Raw genomic sequence first — 18,187 nt, 5'->3', positions numbered from 1 at the left:
TCACTACAGTTTGCTCTACTGGTAGTAGAAGTTACAGAAGTAGTGTCACTACAGTTTGCCTCTTACTAGTAGTAGAAGTACAGGAAGTAGTGTCACTACAGTTTGCTTCTACTAGTAGTAGAAGTACAGGAAAGTAGTGTCACTACAGTTTGCTTCTTAGTAGTAGTACAGGAAGTAGTGTCACTACAGTTTGCTCTACTAGTAGTAGAAGTACAGGAAGTAGTGTCACTACAGTTTGCCCTACTAGTAGTAGAAGTACAGGAAGCAGTGTCACTACAGTTTGCTCTACTAGTAGTAGAAGTACAGGAAGTAGTGCCACTACAGTTTGCTCTACTAGTAGTAGAAGTACAGGAAGTAGTGTCACTACAGTTTGCTCTACTAGTAGTAGAAGTACAGGAAGTAGTGTCACTACAGTTTGCTCTACTAGTAGTAGAAGTACAGGAAGTAGTGTCACTACAGTTTGCTCTACTAGTAGTAGAAGTACACGAAGTAGTGTCACTACAGTTTGCTCTACTAGTAGTAGTACAGGAAGTAGTGTCACTACAGTTTGCTCTACTAGTAGTAGAAGTACAGGAAGTAGTGTCACTACAGTTTGCTCTACTAGTAGTAGAAGTACAGGAAGTAGTGTCACTACAGTTTGCTCTAGTAGTAGTAGAAGTACAGGAAGTAGTGTCACTACAGTTTGCTCTACTAGTAGTAGAAGTACAGGAAGTAGTGCCACTACAGTTTGCTCTACTAGTAGTAGAAGTACAGGAAGTAGTGTCACTACAGTTTGCTCTACTAGTAGTAGAAGTACAGGAAGTAGTGTCACTACAGTTTGCTCTACTGGTAGTAGAAGTACAGGAAGTAGTGCTCACGTACAGTTTGTCACCTACTAGTAGTAGAAGTACAGGAAGTAGTGTTACACTACAGTTTGTACTCTACTGGTAGTAGAGTACAGGAAGTAGTGTCACTACAGTTTGCTCTACTAGTAGTAGAAGTACAGGAAGTAGTGTCACTACAGTTTGCTCTACTAGTAGTAGAAGTACAGGAAGTAGTGCCACTACAGTTTGCTACTAGTAGTAGAAGTACAGGAAGTAGTGTCACTACAGTTTGCTCTACTAGTAGTAGAAGTACAGGAAGTAGTGTCACTACAGTTTGGCTCTACTAGTAGTACCAAGTACACCAAGCTGCGGGCTGTAAGGAAGTGAGCTGACCGTCACTCACCTCTGTATGTTAACAGCAGGACACCAAAGCTTTGCTACCAGCATCCAAAGTGCTGTCCCCTACCATTCAGCCATTCAGTTACCCACAAGCATGTCACGTGATCCTTCTGTCAGCATCACAACTTTCAGCTTCCAGTGGTTGAGTCGCTTTTGTAGAGATGATGATGGTGATGATGATGATAATGCTGATGATGATGCTGTTCATCCTCCCCATGATGACATGAGAGACATAAGGACACTTGTGTGGTCGGCAGGACAACAGAGGTGTTGTAGACGTCTGTAGAGGTGTTGTAGACACCTGTAGAGGTGTTGTAGTCGTCTGTAGAGGTGTTGTAGTCGTTTATAGAGGTGCAGTAGACAGTAGTAGAGGTACTGTAGACGTCTGTAGAAGTGCTGTAGACGTCTGTAGAGGTGCTGTAGACGTCTGTAGACTTGTGTAGAGGTGTTGTAGTCATCTATAGAGGTGCAGTAGACAGTAGTAGAGGTACTGTAGACGTCTGTAGAAGTGTTGTTTCCCTTGGTCTTAGTTACGTGCCCTTGTTTAGGCTATTTTTAGCTCGCTGTGTGTAGTGCCGTTGTATGTCAAACACATGCGTCGTCTCTATGCTCGTCAGATCGTCACTAATGTTCATGGGTGCAGTTCAGTGTCGGGTGGGTACCCGGCGTACCTTGATCTCTTCCTGCCTCCAGATGTCGCCCTCATCTCAAACTGCTTTAGTCCCCTCACCCCCTCAGCTGTAGCAGATTGTGTGACGTAACATAGTCTGTGGTGTGGCTAGAGAGCGCTGTGACACCCTGTAGACGTGTGACGTAACATAGTCTGTGGTGTGGTTAGAGTGACACTCTGTAGACGTGTGATATAACATAGTCTGCGGTGTGGCTAGAGTGACACTCTGTAGACGTGTGACTTAACATAGTCTGCGGTGTGGCTAGAGTGACACCCTGTAGACATGTGACGTAACATAGTCTGTGGTGTGGCTAGAGTGGCACCCTGACGTATGTGACACGTGTGAGTAACATAGTCTGCAGGTGTGGCTAGAGTGACACCCTGTAGACTTGTGACGTAACATAGTCTGGGTGTGGCTAGAGTGACACCTCTGTAGACGTGTGACGTAACATAGTCTGTGGTGTGGCTAGAAGTGACATCCTGTAGACGTTGTGACGTAACATAGTCTGTGGTGTGGCTAGAGTGACACCCTGTAGACGTGTGAGTAACATAGTCTGTGGTGTGGCTTAGAGTGACTGTAGACGTGTGACGTAACATAGTCTGTGGTGTGGCTAGAATGACACTCTGTAGACGTGTGACGTAACATAGTCTGTGGTGTGGCTAGAATGACACTCTGTAGACGTGTGACGTAACATAGTCTGTGGTGTGGCTAGAATGACACTCTGTAGACGTGTGACGTAACATAGTCTGTGGTGTGGCTAGAGTGACACTCTGTAGACTGGTGTAACGTGTGACGTAACATAGGTCTGTGGTGTGGCTAGAGTGACACTCTGTAGACGTGTGACGTAACATAGTCTGTGTGTGGCTAGAGTGACACCTGTAGACGTGTGACGTAACATAGTCTGTGGTGTGGCTAGAGTGGACACTCTGTAGACGTGTGACGTAACATAGTCTGTGGTGTGGCTAGAGTGACACTCTGTAGACGTGTGACGTAACATAGTCTGTGGTGTGGCTAGAGTGACACTCTGTAGACGTGTGACGTAACATAGTCTGTGGTGTGGCTAGAGTGACACCCTGTAGACGTGTGACGTAACATAGTCTGTGGTGTGGCTAGAGTGACACCCTGTAGACGTTGTGACGTAACATAGTCTGTGGTGTGGCTAGAGTGACACTCTGTAGACGTGTGACGTAACATAGTCTGTGGTGTGGCTAGAGTGACACTCTGTAGACGTGTGACGTAACATAGTCTGTGGTGTGGCTAGAGTGACACTCTGTAGACGTGTGACGTAACATAGTCTGTGGTGTGGCTAGAGTGACACTCTGTAGACGTGTGACGTAACATAGTCTGTGGTGTGGCTAGAGTGACACTCTGTAGACGTGTAGGTAAATGTTTAGTCATGAAAGCTCAAAGTCACAGACCTGTCTATGCCACTTTGTATCTGTGTGCTTTTATATCTATTTGTGTGTGTGTGTGTGTGTCAGTGTGTGTCAGTGTGTGTCAGTGTGTGTGTGTCAGTGTGTCAGTATGTGTCAGTGCGTGTGTCAGTGTGTGTCAGTGTGTGTGTGTCAGTGTGTTTTGTACCTATGTATGTGTGCGAGTATATGTGTGTACGTGTGTGTTTAAAAGAAAGAAAGAGAACTGCAAGCAGGTACAGGCAACAAATAATATTTCATTTACAATATTTTATAATAATTAGAGATTAATGTCAGACAGCATAATGTTTACATTAACTAACATTAACGTCTTTCAGTGTCAGGTAATCTCACATTATGTCACATAGCCATAATAATAATTGACACTAATGTGTCTTCACGTGCACCTTGATACCGAGTTGCCAGGTGTAAATAATGTTTTCTAGCAATGTAAGTAGCGTAGTTCTATCAGTGGATCTCAGCGTGTCTAGGTGTAAGATAAATATATATATATGATATATATACGATATACGATATACGATATGTATCGGTACATGTCCAGCACTGTGTCACACAGCGGTTCTCATGAAGGGTAGAAAACCTTTCTTTGCCCTCCTCACTACCCGACCTTCACACACAGCACGTGCTTTTGTTGAAAATAGCAGCGAGTGGTGTGAGCGGGTGGTGAGCGGGTGGTGTCGGTGGTGTGAGCGGGTGGTGTCAGCGGGTGGTGTGAGCATCAGTTGTGGGTGTGTTGTCCGTGCACTGGTCACAGATCACTGAGTTCTATGTCTGGACACTTTGACTAACTTCTGTACCGCTATAAACTTATATAGCTACAGACTAGTGTCACAGTAACGGCAGTTTATTGGACATTGGCTGCTTGTCATCACCATGGTGACATCTTTGTCACTACAGTGGATAGGTGCATGTCATCACTGTGGTGAGATCCCTGTCACTCCAGTCACATAATTATATGATATTATTGTTTTTTAACATGTTATTCTTGTACCAGATATTCAGTCGATATGACCTCACTATGAACAGAGTATTGTGAAGACAACTGTGACCTCACTGTGAAGATCGTATTGTGAAGACAACTGTGACCTCACTGTGAAGATCGTATTGTGAAGACAACTGTGACCTCACTGTGTAGATCGTATTGTGAAAACAATTGTGACCTCACTGTGTAGATTGTATTGTGAAAACAATTGTGACCTCACTGTGAAGATCGTATTGTGAAAACAACTGTGACCTCACTGTGTAGATCGTATTGTGAAAACAATTGTGACCTCAATGTGAAGATCGTATTGTGAAAACAATTGTGACCTCAATGTGAAGATCGTATTGTGAAAACAATTGTGACCTCAATGTGAAGATCGTATTGTGAAAATATTTAGTTGTTGTGATTGACTCCATTCACTCGCTTCAATTGTTTGTTTTCTACATTGTAAGCCTGTTGTGATGCTTTAGTGTCAGGTGGCACTAGTAGACGGTGTGTTGTGTGTCTCGGGAATCCACACAGGTGACGTGGTGCAGCGGTGTGAGAGTAATACATCGTGATATGACTAAAAATAATCACTCAGTACAAAACTTCATGTGAGACCTTTTGCTTTGTGTAGTCACTAAAAATAAAGTCTGCTCTTCCTTCTCCTTCATACTATCGTCTTGGTGACGCACAGTGACGTGCTGAGACTTCGTGATACCTTGTGATCACATGTCGTTAGGATTCAATGAAGTTTCTATAAAATAATTGTGTTCTCACACTGCCGACATGTCACTCACACGTCTGTCTTTGTCTTCAAGAGGAGAGAATCACCAGCTGTGACGTGCACCTGGACATCAGATGAAGACGGTCCTCATAGTCATCGTGTATGTTGACGAGACAGACGACGATTTTTCGTTCCAGGCCGTGGACGCGGCTTGCCGTGGGCCACCCATATGACGTCACTACGGCCCGTGGCCAAGTCGTCGGTGTCGCTGTCCGTGAAAACCTTGACGGGAACACGTGACTTGCGGAGCCCTGTCACCAGCCCCGACATGTTGTGGACGTTGTGTGTGCCCACCACCAGCACATCCCTGAACCTCAACGTCAGCGGCGCCGCCTCGCCTCCTGCAAACCACGTCAACCACAAACTGAGCTGCAGTCCTGGGTGGAAGTAAACCACGTGACACTCAACCCTACTGCAAACTGAAGTTGTGCTTATAACAACACGACAGACAGAACAACACGACAGAAAAGACAGAACCTCGCCGCCCCGTGAATCATATGTCCATCAAGAACCCATCAACTATCACAAGTCCAAAGCCGTGAAGTTGTAGGCGTTGCTATGGCAACAACTTGTCTCGGTGCCAACATACCCAGCCATAACCAGAACTATAGCAGCAAACCTCTCTTCACCAAAGAATGAAACATTTTGTAAATTGTCGGTCTGGGAAAGTGTTGTCCACAGCTGTGTTCAGTCGACCGTGACACTGCCACTGTGGGCGACTCCGCGAGTGGTGTGATGAGGCCTCGTGTCCGCGGCCAAAGGACATCAGTCTGTCACCAAACACACGCCAGTTCCTGTCTCTAGGGTCGCAACTCTACTTAGCAAACTAAATTCAACAAAAGTATTCTCCTCTTTAAAATACTAGCAGGCAAAATGCCTCTGAGACTTGCTGCCATCGTTTGTACCAACACAGTGAGAGTGTCAATGAGGGGGTAAGTACCCCTACCCACAGTTGACCTCTTCAAGACGAGACTTACACCTTCTGATAGTGATCGTTGGAACAACCCTCCCTCCGACCTCCAAACAAAGGACTCCAGTCTGTACAGGGTCATAGCACCTACAGCACCTACAGCATCTACACCATTTACAGCACCTACAACACCTACAATACCTACAGCATCTACAGCACCTCCAGCACCTCCAGCATCTACAGCACCTACAAACACCTACACCACCTACAGCACCTACACCACCTACAGCACCTACAACACCTACACCACCTACAGCACCTACACCACCTACAGCACCTACAACACCTACACCACCTACACCACATACACCACCTACAACACCTCCAGCACCTCCAGCACCTACAACACCTACACCACCTACAGCACCTACAACACCTACAGCACCTCCAGCACCTACTCCCAACCCTCTACCCACAGAGCTGGCTATCAGCCTCATCATCTACACTGACACGGACAAAAGCAAGATGCTGCACACGTTGCCAGTCCTGTGGCCAACACAATAACCGTCAATTCAGATAACAAACATCTTGAGCATCTTAATGTCTGTTGTTATTGCCTTGTTTTCAATTAATGTCATGTTTTTGTCTCTGCTACTTACTCCGAGGGCTAGATGTAAGTAAGCAAAATTTATTCCGTTACCCTCGTAAATAAAGATGTGTCACGTGACTGTCAGGAAACAAACACAGGGTTAGACTTGTGTACAGCACGGAGACACAAACTACAACACGAAGACTAGTGAGTACACACACATACACACACACTATACTTACTATACACACGCATACATACATACTACACTTACTCACAGTCATACTACACTACACACATCCTACATATACACTACACCTACACTCCAGACACACTACACAGAGACTACACGCACGCACACACACAGCCTGCCCTCGCTCGACGGACATTTGTGGTTTGATGATGTGACGTGAAGCTATGAGTGAGCGAGTGTACAAGTTGACAAACACGGAGAGAGCTGACTAGAGTAGGACATGTACCCTGACCTCCAACACCCAGGGTGCTTAGGAAATCAGCCAGGTCCTGTCCACATCGCTCACAGTTCGACGCAGGCTCGTGCATGCTGTGACCTTGACCTTTGTGGAGACGGACGGTGACCGGGGGGCCGTCAGTGACGTCAGGCACGCTCCGCCTGCTGTAGGTCCTCACGCGCCTGCTCACCTTCATGTCCGTGTCCTGCTCCACCTGCCTGGCCACGGCCGGCGGGAAGCGGAGAGGTCTGGTGAGGTATTCTACCGGCCAGTCGGCAGGTGCGTGTCCATGGTAACAGCTGGCCGCCCACAGATGGAGAGAAGGAACTCGTGTCAGCAGCTCCTTGCAGAACAACTGGAAGTGGTCGTACCTGTCACACACAGCAGTGTCTTACCGGCGTGAAGACCGGGGTCCTGCCGTCAACACTGAGCTGTGTGTGTGTGTCTGTCTGTGTGTCTGTGTGTGTGTCTGTGTGTGTCTGTGTGTGTGTGTGTGTCTGTGTGTCTGTGTGTGTCTGTGTGTGTGTCTGTCTGTCTGTGTGTCTGTGTGTGTGTCTGTATGTGTGTCTGTCTGTCTGTCTCTGTGTGTCTGTCTCTGTGTGTGTCTGTGTGTCTGTATGTGTGTGTCTGTCTGTGTGTCTGTCTGTCTCTGTGTATGTCTGTGTGTGTCTGTATGTGTGTGTCTGTCTGTGTGTGTCTGTCGTCTCTGTGTGTGTCTGTGTGTCTGTGTGTGTGTCTGTGGTGTGTGTGTCTGTGTGTGTGTCTGATGTGTGTGTCTGTATGTGTGTCTGTCTCTCTGTGTGTGTCTGTCTCTCTCTGTGTGTGTGTGTGTGTCTGTCTCTGTGTGTTCAGTGTGTGTGTCTGTCTGTCTCTGTGGTGTGTCTGTGTGTGTGCCTGTCTGTCTCTGTGTGTGTCTGTATGTGTGTCTGTCTCTCTGTGTGTGTCTGTGTGTGTGTGTGTCTGTCTCTCTGTGTGTGTCTGTCTCTGTGTGTGTCTGTCTCTGTGTGTCTGTCTCTGTGTGTGTCTGTGTGTGTGTGTCTGTCTCTGTGTGTGTCTTTGTGTGTGTTGTGTGTGGTCTGTCTCTCTGTGTGTCTTTCTGAGTGTGTTCTTGTGTGTCTGTCTCTGTGTGTGAATTCTGTGTCTGTCTGTCTGTATCTGTGGTCTGTCTGTCTCTGTATCTGTGTGTCTGTCTGTCTCTGTGTGTGTCTGTCTCTGTGTCTGTCTGTCTGTCTGTCTGTCTCTGTGTGTGTCTCTGTGTGTGTGTGTGTGCTCTAGCATCAAACACATCAGTAAAGTCGTTGACACCTGCTGACGTATTTGCAGGTCAAGGAATAGCAATCACAGCATGGCGACACGGTGACACGGTGACACGGCGACCATGTTCGTGTCCCGCCACGTACTGTGAGATCAGAGACAGAGACAACATGGCTGAGACTCAGCACGTGCAAAATGACACGAGCAAAGCAGGTTTAGTTTAGCAGTCAACCTGTACTCTCACCTGTCATCCGGGTTAGTTTACCAGTCAACGTATACTCTCACCTGTCATCAGGTCCCGCCTCATCAATGATGACGTGTAGCGGCCCTGCACCCGCCGCCTGCACCAACTCATCGACGGCTCTCTTGACGATGTCCTCCGTCTGAAAGTCGTACTGCAGCAGGTGCACCTGACCAGGTGGAAGAGGATCTGATGGCAGTGACGTCACTGTCTGCTGCAGCAGGTGACGCAGCATGCTGCAAGCTGCACGACTCTCTCTGCAGGTACTGACGATGCGGGTGTCGCTGCCCCGTCGTAGCCACTCCATCGCCATCAGCAGCAGCACCACGCTCTTGCCCGTGCCGGGTGGGCCGGCTAGGAAGACGGTAGGGGGCGCTGTGTTGAGCAGACCCACCTGCTCTGGGAAGAGCGCCATCTGTGCATAGCAGTGACCTGTGAACCCCACGGCCTGACCCAGCGTCTTGACACTCAGACACTGCAGGGCACAGTCACTGTTGTCGCCGGCCCACAGAATCTGATGCCAGACCAGTAACAAACGCTTCTTGAGTTTATCTGGCGGTCCTTAAGTACTTTTTACTTTCATTGTTTACCACAACAGTCGTGACTACCTGTGTTGTCTACCGTCTAGCGTACATGTTACAAACAACATTATTATTGTGACAAATACTCGTGATTGCAGTAAAGGAAGCCACTGGCATGGCGGCTGCAAACCTTTCCCTGCCAGTCTGTCTACAGCATCTTGTCTACAGCGGTCTACAGCAGTGACAACCGTCTACATCAGTCTGTCTACAGCATCTTGTCTACATCAGTCTGTCTACAGCATCTCTATAGCAGTCTGTCTACAGCATCTTGTATACATCAGTCTGTCTACAGCACTCTCTATATGAAATATAGTATCTCTATATGCCTGTCTACAGCATCTTGTCTTTATCAGTCTGTCTACAGCATCTTGTCTACACCGGTCTGTCTACAGTAGTCTCTCTATAGCAGTCTGTCTACAGCATCTTGTCTACACCAGTCTGTCTACAGCACTCTCTATATGAAATATAGTATCTCTATATGCCTGTCTACAGCATCTTGTCTACAGCGGTCTGTCTACAGCGGTCTACAGCAGTGACAACCGTCTACATCAGTCTGTCTACAGCATCTTGTCTTTATCAGTCTGTCTACAGCATCTTGTCTACATCAGTCTACATCACGTGGGTAGTCCGGTATCTCACATGGTGGATAGCGCCCCATATGTCTACAGGTGAGAGACACCTTTGACCTCTGCTTACGAAACTAAACTAACTACATAGAGTGGGTTCCGTAGTTGTCACAAAGGTGTTGACATTCTGACATTTGACATTCTGTCATTCTGTCATTCTGTCCGTGTGTGTCTCTAACTTCACTCTCTTCGTTCTGCGCTCTTCTCACACAGACACCTTCCTGGCTCCGAGCCTCTCGCACCTGCCGTATCGGTCACCTTTCTGTTGGGGTCCTACCTGTGCCTTTGGTTCTTCTGTGTGTGTGTGTAGAGTGTGTGTGTAGTGTGTGTAGTGCGTGTAGTGTGTGTAGTGCGTGTAGTGTGTGTGAAGTGTGTAGTGTGTAAGACACAAGACGGCCCATAAAATGTATTCACCGAATTATTTCACCTACCTTGCCACCAGCGTTTTGTACACCTCATCAGTCATGTGACTGTCATGGTCCAGCCCCAGCCACACTTCGCTTCCACCAGCTCCCGAGCTCCCTCAGCACGTCACTGCTGATGTCCCATGGGGTCATGGGGTCAGACAGTTGATCAGAGCACAGACACACACTACAAATGGCGGCGGGGTCTGACCTTCCCACACAGTAACTCAGCTTCTAGTAGCAACAAAACACAATTTTATAGACAACTTCTGAGCTCGCAAACAAACAGAACACCACAACAATCAGAAACATTTCTTATGAAGAAATGCTGCAGATCAGTAATGAACTAATTTACATTGTGTAGAGAGCCAGTGATGAACTAATTAACACTGTGTAGAGTAAGGGAGACTGAGGGCACTAAGTTTGCTCCTCTAGTGACATTGTGTGTCACGTGGTGCATACAGGGCCACCGAGAGCCAGCCCGGGCCCAGGACATGACACCTCTCCGGCCCCTACTTGTATCGTAAATTATTTTCCCAGTATATAATGTATGTTTACAATAATCGATCTCAATATCTACACTCAAACTCAACTCTGCATGTGTAATCTTGACGGGTGTTCTGTCCTTAGACCTTTCTTTAAAAGAAAAAGAAAAGAGAGAGAAGAAGAAGAAAAATTCCACTGACCAAGGCCGGGCCCCCTTGACAGCTTCTTTTTTTTAAAAGAAAAAGAAAAGGAGGAGGAGAAGAAGAAGAAGAAAAAATCCACTGACCAAGGCCGGGCCCCCTTGACAGCTGCGGGCCCGGGTACACTAGACCCCTGTCCCCCCCTCTCGTCAGGCCTGGGTGTATAAAGCCCTTGAGGTTACAGTCTGTGACATAGTGTGTAAATATTTGATGACTTCTCAAGAGTAAAGCTGTATGTGATGACCAATGTGTTAATGTGTTCACCAACTGTCATGAGATGACAGCCACACGTGCACAAAGGTTTGTCATGAATAATGTGTTATGAGACACCAAAAGCTACAGCCCACAGTTCCAATCCCTCAGTCCATTACTGTCCACACTGAAAGCTACAGACCACAGTTACACTCAACTGTCCACACTAAAAGTTACAGACCACAGTTACACTCAACTGTCCACACTAAAAGTTACAGACCACAGTTACACTACACATTACTGTCCACACTAAAAGTTACAGACCACAGTTACACTCAACTGTCCACACTAAAAGTTACAGACCACAGTTACACTACACATTACTGTCCACACTAAAAGTTACAGACCACAGTTACACTACACATTACTGTCCCCACTAAAAGCTACAGACCACAGTTACACTACACATCACTGTCCACACTAAAAGTTACAGACCACAGTTACACTACACATTACTGTCCCACTAAAAGCTACAGACCACAGTTACACTACACATCACTGTCCACAAGTCACTAAAAGTGACAGAAGCCCTAGATGTAGTACACTACATATTACTGTCCCCACTAAAAGCTACAGACCACATTACACTACACATCACTGTCACACTAAAAGTTACCTAGACCACAGTTACAGCTACACATTACTGTCCACACTGAAAGTTACAGACCACAGTTACACACACATCTACTGTCCACACTAAAAGTTTACATGAGCCACTGCTACACTACACATTACGTCCCCACTAAAAACTTACAGACCTATGACATTACCACACACATCACTGTCCACACTAAAGTACAGACCACAGTTACACTACATTTACTGTCCCCACTAAAAGCTACAGACACAGTTCACACTACAATCACTGTCCACACTAAGAAGTTACAGGACCACTATCAGTTACACTACATATTACTGCCCCACTAAAAGTAAAAGAACTACTATATCCACAGTTACAACTACACATTACTGTTTCCCACTAAAAGCTTACAGACCACAGCTTACACTACACATCACTGTCCACACTAAAAGTTACAACCACAGTACACTACCACATCCCACTGTCCACACTAAAATTACAGACCACAGTTACCACTACACCATCACTGTCCACACAAAAAGTACAGACCACAGCCAGCGCACACACTGTTACACTCATTGACGCGTCCACCCTTCCGACAGATACCTACTAGCACATTTCACGTCCCCACAAAATTCCCACTGCTAAAACTTATCAGACCACGTGTTACACTCAAGCAATTACTGTCCCACTAAAAGCTACAGAGCCACAGACACTACACATTACTGTCCCCACTAAAAGCTACAACCACAGTACACTACACATTACTGATCCCACTAAAAGCTACAGACCACGATATCACTACACATCACTGTCCACACTAAAAGTATCTACTAGACCACAGTTACACTAACACACATGTCCCCACTAAAAGCTACAGACCACAGTTACACTACACATTACTGTCCACACTAAAAGTTACAGACCACAGTTACACTACACATTTACTGTCCACACAAAATTACAAGGACTACACAGTTACACTACACATACTGTCCCACTAAAAGCTACAGACCCAAGTACGATACACATATACTGTCCCCACTAAAAGTTACAGACCACAGTTACACTCAACTGTCCACACTAAAAGCTACAGCCCACAGTTACACTACATATTACTGTCCACACTAAAAGCTACAGCCCACAGTTACACTACATATTACTGTCCACACTAAAAGTTACAGACCACAGTTACACTACACATTACTGTCCACACTAAAAGTTACAGACCACAGTTACACTACACTTTACTGTCCCCACTAAAAGCTACAGACCACAGTTACACTACATATTACTGTCCACACTAAAAGCTAGTGCACGTTTCTTTAATAAGCAAATAATGATTATTTCCCTCCCAGCCCACCCAGGGTGATTACTTGCTCTTGTTAGGGTGGGGCACAGCGTAGGCTTGAGATAACCTCCCGTAGACTCCTACAACATCGGGAAAGGTTTTAGACGATAATAGTATCTGACGATGTCCAATGTTTTGAATGGTTCACACACGAGTTATATCTCACTATAGTGATGTTTTGAACAGAATCTCTTGGCACTCACCACACTTGTCCACGGACAAGGTAATATGTCAGTGTTTTGCTGTCTGATCGTGAGAGTTGAACATAGTCTGCAATCACGTGGATGTGGTGCAAGAGGAGCAGCATGAGTGTAGGACGAGTCTCAAGCAAAAGACAAAGTGCAAGTCAGCCGTCAAGGTACACAACTCCTGCTGATGTCACACAGCGGGCAGATTCTCTCCCTTTACTCGCATCACGCTTTGTGAACGGTTGGTGTGTGGTAGAGGGCGGGGAACAAATAAAATAACTTCTCTGTCACCAAGGCTTCGTCGTCTGTGAGTGTTGCCTCACGTGTTTTCTCGTGAATGATTCCACTGAGAACTTTCCACAGGAAACACAGATACTACACCTGAGTTTAGTCAGAAATTTGATCAAAGCAGTTGTCAGGGAGTCAGGTGCTAGACACCATCACAGTGGCTAGAGTGTGGCTAGGGTATGGCTGGTGTATGTGGCTAGAGCATGGCTAGTGTATGTGGCTAGTGTGTAGCTAGTGAATGTGGCTAGGGTATGGCTAGTGTATGTGGCTAGTGTGTAGCTAGTGAATGTGGCTAGGGTATGGCTAGTGTATGTGGCTAGAGCACAGCTAATGTATGTGTATGTGGCATAGATGACACAGATGACATGTAGGAGTACTGTAGCGGCTGCTAGTCAGTACACCTCAGCTTACCTGAGTCAGGTCGGCGTCACCTGCGAGGGCCTGCTGTACCTGGCGGGCCGTCAGGTTAGGGAGCGCGATGATCTTCGGTGATGCGCAGACCGGGAGCGATGTCGGACACCAGGTGAGACAACATGGCCTCCGCCTTGTCCAGCTGTGACATGGCCTGCTGCACTTTCTTCCTTATGTTTGTCGCTTCATCTTGCGCTGACGTGCTGTCCCCGATGGCCTTGACCTCGCAGACGACGAAGCCGTAGTGTCGGTGGATGAGGAGGACATCAAAGTCGCCGCGCCTCCAGTTGCGAGGGAGAGCCGCGGGGAGGTTGGCCGGAAGGGGCAGGTGGCCGGCGGCGGCGGCGTAAGACGGTTCCCCCAGGTACTGACCGAACTGTAGCTGAGTCAACCCCACCGCCACCTCCCCCATGTCGCACAACAACCTCTGCACACACAGCAGCACGCGCTGCATGGCCGCGTCATCTCTGACGTCACTCTCCTGCACGGGCTTCGGCTGGTCAGCAGCTGACGTCATCGCCGGACTGGTCGCAGGATGAAGGACGAGAACCTCGTGACCCGCTGCTATTGCGGGTCAAGGGCACGCGTCTGATGAAGACGGGAGGGAGGAAATAGGCACGTGACATGAGCTAAGGGAAGGCGGTCTCAACCCACTGTAGCCACAGGGACTGGGCCTGAGCGAGGGCACCTCCCTGTGTAAGGTATAGCAGGGCTTCTGATTACGCAGAAAATTGCGTACAGTACGCATTAAAAGTTCCGGAGACCCCTTCAATTTTCATCAATGGGGTCCCACGGACCCTTCAAATTTGGCAGAAGAACAGATACAAAATTGGTAACGTGAGTGTCTGACATCGATAGGACTAACCTATGTTTGTCGTCTGCTGCAAGGCGAGAGTAACTTCCCTTGCACTGAGTTTGTTTCCCTTACCAAGAAGAGTTCCATTAAAGGCCGATATCTTCCCACCGGGGGTAGTGAGTGGTATCGTCCGTGCAAGGACGGTAGGAGTACACGAGGTGCGGACTGCCATCGGCCAGTCGTCTTCAATTACTACCCGGGACAAAAGCGGGGGACATCACAGCACTGCTCGACTAGCAGGCAATAAATCGTCTCCCTCATCCAGTACTTGCGTAGGTCTGAGCGTTTGATGTGACACGACTTCTGTCTGAACATACTTCTGGGTTAGGACTGACTGTATTCCACAAACAAACAAAACTAGAATTTATATAAGCGAAGAGAAGAGATGAAACAGCGCAAATGACACAAACATAAAACAACTGAATTGATCGCATAATGGTCGGTTTAGATAAGCGAAGAAAGACACACAGTGCGGCACTATGTTGCAGTCGCTGAATTGTTGGCCATTTGTAAAAGTCAAAGACTGGACTCAAACCGAGGTTACTTTAGGTCGGTCATGGGAGGAATGAACTGAAAATTAGATATTATTATCCCCTCTTATGAGTAAAAGAAGATGTAAGGAAAGACAGTATGATCAGGTAGAAGCCGTTTCGCCTCACTTTTTCTTAGACCCTACATCAAGTACTAGTCGGCTGAGAAAGGCGTTTTATTGCTAAATATAGTTTGCAAAACTGAAACTCGTTAATTTATTTGTACAGTTTCAAACACCTTCGACTCCCCCTTCAATCTATATTTTACGTAGCATTCAGAATCCACTGAATGTCACTGAGCTTGGCGCCACGTCTTGCCGAGGTTCGCTTTTCTACTTGCACCAGTTTTTTTTATCCCAACTTTATACTTTAGCAACGTGCCCACCTCTCGTTTGATGTTTCTTACAACTCTAGTTCTCAATAACTTATTAATTGCCAGGTTACGGTCGAGAACTTCCTTTTGAATGATGGCATTCTGAGCATTCATACTTTTCATACATCCTCTCCCAATCCACCACCAGGTTGCGCTTTTTAACTTATTTTTCAAAGATGTCGTTGACATCGTGGTAAATCATTGCCTTAGAAGACGGAAGAAAGTGAGCACCCGCAGTACAATGAGCATAAGCTCATCACAGATGCTTGCACAGACATCATGGCACAGAAATCTCGCCGTTTCTGACTAGGTCACTAGACATTACAGTCTTGTGTGCCTGAAAGGCAGTTGAACAAAGTATGTTGATTGTTGATTTTTTTCTACATGTAAAAGGACGCCCTTAGAGTTAGCCTGGACCCCTTAGAAATCTGAGGAAGGGGTCCCTGGGACCCCAAAGAATTTAGCCTTAGCAGAAGCCCTGGTTATAGATATTGTAATGACACCTATATACAATTATAATATTGTATGTATATAGATATGTAGCCACAAGGACTGGGCCTGAGCGAGGGCACCTCCCTGTGTAAGGTTATAGATATTGTAATGACACCTATATACAATTATAATATTGTATATAAATAGATATGATGGAAGGCTGTAACCACAAGGACTGGGCCTCAGCGAGGGCACCTCCCTGTGTAAGGTTATACATACTGTAACCTACATACAATATATATATACACCTACATACAATATATATATACACCCAATATATATATATACAGCTGCATACAATATATATATATAGATGGAAGGCTGTAACCACAAGGACTGGGCCTCAGCGAGGGCACCTCCCTGTGTAAAGTCATTGATGCCATTAAAACATTCCAACAAGAGGTGAAGTTTTTTCGTTTTTTTTTTTTTTTGTTTTTTTTTTTTTTTGTTCGCGCATTGTGTCAACACCTCTAACAACATGCGAGACTTCACAGCCAATCAGATGTAGTAGCTCTATGCTTCAAACTAACAATTTAAAGCTTTAGCACAACGACCCACACAACGAAACACACGCGCACGAGCGTTCACTCACACATCCCTCACACACATCCCTCACTCACACACAACCACACATCCCTCACTCACACACAACCACACATCCCTCACTCACACACACATCCCTCTCTCTCTCTCACACACACACATCCCTCTCTCTCACACACACACACGTATCCCACACACACACACACGTTTGTATCCACTGTACTCACTAGTCAGGCTGTCACACCCACCTGCTGTGAGTCAGGAGAGTGGTCAGCCATGACCAGCACACTGTCCTGAAGACGTTACGTGTCAGAGCAGGAATCAAGTCTCTGTCTCACACAGAGGAGAGGAAGAGAATGATAACGACGATGAAGCAGATGTTTGTCAATCAACACGGACAACCTGGATCACACCTCAGTGTTGTTGTCATACTGACTACACAGCACTAAATATCACAATCTCTCCATTTATCTTGACACCACCTGTCGCTTTGACTTGCAGGTCATCAGGTCATCAGGTCAAACCTGTTAACTCAGGAATGTCTTGTGTCCTTGTATTGCTAACGGCTCGAGTTGTCACAGTCCGGTGTTTGTTTGTTTGTTGACACTGTGGTGCTGTGGTGCGCAAAGTTCAGGTCGTGACTCCAGGTGGCGTGGGTCGCCGTGTACCGATCTACCCGACTGTGTTTTCCCGATTTTTACATGTGTCGGAGGAAGGCTACATGGTCTGAGCAAGGTTTAAATGGCAGAAAAAAAGTTCAACGAAAGGAGGAAACAATTCTTCTTGTGCTGCGAGGGACGTTAATTTCTTTTTATTATTATTATTTTTGCTGGCGGAGGTAACATAATAAGCAAAAGGTTCTTTACATCTAGCCCTGGGACTGAGTAGCAAAAGTAAAAGTTTACATTAATACAACACAAGGCATTAGGAGAGAGCAGGAGAGGAAGTACCACTGTTCCTGCATTAAACATACATAATGTATAGATATTAACAGTTTAAACTAAGTCGGCCTGGTGTGTCAAATACAAAATGTGAGCAAAAGTAGAGTGTGTTCAGTTTGACTCAATTTGTTGTTGATGTAGATTGTGGTTAAGGTGTCAAGATTTCACAATTCTTTATCGTGTCACCCTCTAGGGTATTTGAGATACTCAGTTTAATATATCCATAGGTGTCCACACACATTCCTATCTTTATAAATAGCATCTATTGTTCACACACACACTCACTGGTTGCTTAATTTATGAAAGCTGATAAAAAAAACCAACAGGAGTAAAAACAACATAAAGAAGAAGAAAAAAAGAGAAATAATTATTTCCATCATCCCCTCATTCTTTCCTTTGTCCAGTCTCCTCGTGCATACCTGCATATGTAGTCAAGTAAATTAAAGTACATGAACACATGTAAACAAAGGATAAACATGCTTTTGTTCTCTCTCTCTCTGTCCTTCATATACACTGTGTTTTGTACTGTTTGTTCACTCTCAAGGAGTGGTGTAGTAATGACTG

General features: G+C 46.2%; 1 protein-coding gene across 5 annotated transcripts; it reads right to left on the bottom strand.

The window, feature by feature from the left end:
* Positions 1-3,530: 3,530 nt before the first annotated feature.
* Positions 3,531-17,279, bottom strand: LOC112569087. Of its 5 annotated transcripts, XM_025246756.1 has the most exons (7): positions 16,910-17,279; positions 13,889-14,580; positions 10,905-11,003; positions 10,160-10,366; positions 8,566-9,035; positions 7,042-7,397; positions 3,531-5,398 (listed from the first exon to the last, which is right to left on the bottom strand). In XM_025246756.1, exons 5-7 carry the CDS (start codon positions 8,934-8,936, stop codon positions 5,151-5,153), a joined length of 975 nt encoding a protein of 324 aa, XP_025102541.1. In that variant the 5' UTR covers positions 8,937-9,035; positions 10,160-10,366; positions 10,905-11,003; positions 13,889-14,580; positions 16,910-17,279; the 3' UTR covers positions 3,531-5,150. The 5 variants fall into 5 exon arrangements, with proteins under 5 accessions (XP_025102541.1, XP_025102543.1, XP_025102539.1 ...); XM_025246758.1 differs by lacking the exon at positions 10,905-11,003 and having other exon boundaries at positions 7,019-7,397; XM_025246754.1 differs by lacking the exon at positions 10,905-11,003.
* Between the last annotated feature and the right edge of the window lie 908 nt (positions 17,280-18,187).

This window comes from Pomacea canaliculata, linkage group LG7, assembly GCF_003073045.1.
Source record: "Pomacea canaliculata isolate SZHN2017 linkage group LG7, ASM307304v1, whole genome shotgun sequence".
In the NCBI taxonomy this organism is placed as follows: Eukaryota; Metazoa; Mollusca; class Gastropoda; order Architaenioglossa; family Ampullariidae; genus Pomacea; species Pomacea canaliculata.
Note: the sequence above shows the minus strand (reverse complement) of the source record. Positions and strands in the feature narration are given on the sequence as shown.

Excerpts from the sequence above, each read along its gene's own strand:
- LOC112569087 (XM_025246756.1), bottom strand. The coding sequence starts at position 8,936 with ATGGCGCTCTTCCCAGAGCAGGTGGGTCTGCTCAACACAGCGCCCCCT. Across the intron at positions 7,398-8,565 it reads GAGGCGGGACCTGATGACAG|GTACGACCACTTCCAGTTGT; the intron begins GTGAGAGTATAC and ends TGTGTGTGACAG. Across the intron at positions 5,399-7,041 it reads AAGCACCCTGGGTGTTGGAG|GAGGCGAGGCGGCGCCGCTG; the intron begins GTCAGGGTACAT and ends CGTGGTTTGCAG.